The 1543-nt window shown below is 55.6% G+C and overlaps 2 protein-coding genes across 2 annotated transcripts in view; one reads left to right on the top strand and one right to left on the bottom strand.

The window, feature by feature from the left end:
• Window positions 1-1543, top strand: part of Cd2ap (CD2 associated protein) — a 132784-nt gene that overhangs the window by 51151 nt on the left and 80090 nt on the right. The gene's annotated exons all lie outside the window — the stretch shown is intronic.
• Window positions 1-1543, bottom strand: part of LOC105742591 (serine/arginine repetitive matrix protein 1-like) — a 37580-nt gene that overhangs the window by 21440 nt on the left and 14597 nt on the right. Inside the window, 3 exon segments of the mRNA XM_023722939.1 lie at window positions 3-415; window positions 417-499; window positions 502-1538. Of these exon segments, the coding sequence (XP_023578707.1) occupies window positions 3-415; window positions 417-499; window positions 502-1538 (1533 nt within the window).

Genomic DNA, 1543 nt, shown 5'->3' with positions numbered 1-1543 from the left:
GCTCGGTGAGGCAGCCTTTTTTGTCTTTTTAAGTTCTGGAGTTCTGGAGACTCTTCTAATGGGCCTGGTACTCGGAGATGGGGACTGCCTTCTTTGGGGTGAGGCTGACATTCCTCTTCGAGCCGGTGGAGGACGTGAGGTCTGAGGAGCTCGAGGCCGTGGTGAGGGAGAATGCCGTTTGTTTGGTTGTGGTGACCGGGTCTCCCTGGGAGCACGGCTTGGGGAAGACCCTTTCTTAGGCTTTGATGAGACAGAAGGTGAGCGTCTCTTGGCGGCTGGGGAGCTTCTCTGTTTGGGAGGCGGAGAGGGGGAGACCCGGCGCTTTGGTGGTGGGGATGGTGATGCCCTTCTCTTGGGAGGGGGTGGGGGCGAAGCCGTCCTTCTCTTTGGAGGTGGAGAAGGAGAGTATCTCCTCTACGGGAGGAGAGTATCTTCTTGGGGAAGGTGAGCGCCGCCGAGGGGGAGGTGAGGGAGTCCTTCGTCGTGGCGGTGGTGTGGGGGGGATCTGCGCCGCCGAGGAGGAGGAGCTGGTGAGGGTGAGTGGCGTCTTCTGGCAGGTGGAGGGGAGGGGCTTCTCCTTCGTCTACCACGAGGGGAGGTCTCTTTCTGGCGCTTTCGTGGTGATGGAGACGCACTTCGGGAAGGGGAATGTCTCCACCGCCGGCCCACCTCACCATTTTTCACATGGGATCGCTTGGGTCGCTCATCTTCAGAGGAAGAGGATGAGCTGGAGTCAGATGAAGACTGCTGGTTCTGTCGTCTGTACTGGCGTCGCTGCTGCACAGAATCAGCTGCAGCCATCTTGCCGCCTTTATCTTCTTCAGATTCAGATAACTCTACTTTTCTAGGCTTTGGTGCTGGTGCTGGTGATTCTGTTTTCTCAGTACCTTTATGTTTTGTTACTTTACCTGAAGTTCTCCCCGGAGACACAGAAACACGACTTTTTCTTGTACGGTTTGACTGCTGGGGCGTTGGGGAATGACGTGTTTTTGGTGGTGGAGTAGCTGGTGGGGATGGCCTGTGCCATCGAGGACTTCGCCTTGGAGGACTTGCTGAAGGAGATAACCTACGAGTTTTTCGAGGGGGGCTGGACGTCCTCTTGGGAGGTTTCTTTGGTGGTGACCGGGAACGAGATGAGGAGGATGATGAACTGCTCCCAGGCAGCGATGCTGATGACCGCCTCCGTCTTACGGGAGATCTACTCCTTCTGTGCCTTGGAGGTGGCGGCATTCGTCGTGGTGGGCTTCTTCTTCGAGGAGATGGTCTCCTTCTTGGGCTTGGCCGCCTTCTGGGTGAGTATGATCTTGATCGGGACCTATGGCGCCTTCTTGGTCGAGTATGAGGAGACCGAGAACGGGTCCGTGACCTTGACTTGGAACGTGACCGAGATCTTGGCCGTGTCTTGTCTTTTTCTTTTTTGGAATTTTTCTCCGGAGTAGGTTCTTTAGGTTCTGGCATGGGCTCAGGCTTGGGAACTTTCAGGATGTCACTAGTAGATGTGGCCTCTTGTACTGAAGGTTCTTTTACTTTCACTGAAGGTTCA

The sequence above is a fragment of the Octodon degus genome, unplaced genomic scaffold (genome assembly GCF_000260255.1).
Source record: "Octodon degus isolate 3935 unplaced genomic scaffold, OctDeg1.0 scaffold00005, whole genome shotgun sequence".
NCBI classification, from domain to species: Eukaryota; Metazoa; Chordata; class Mammalia; order Rodentia; family Octodontidae; genus Octodon; species Octodon degus.
Note: the sequence above shows the minus strand (reverse complement) of the source record. Positions and strands in the feature narration are given on the sequence as shown.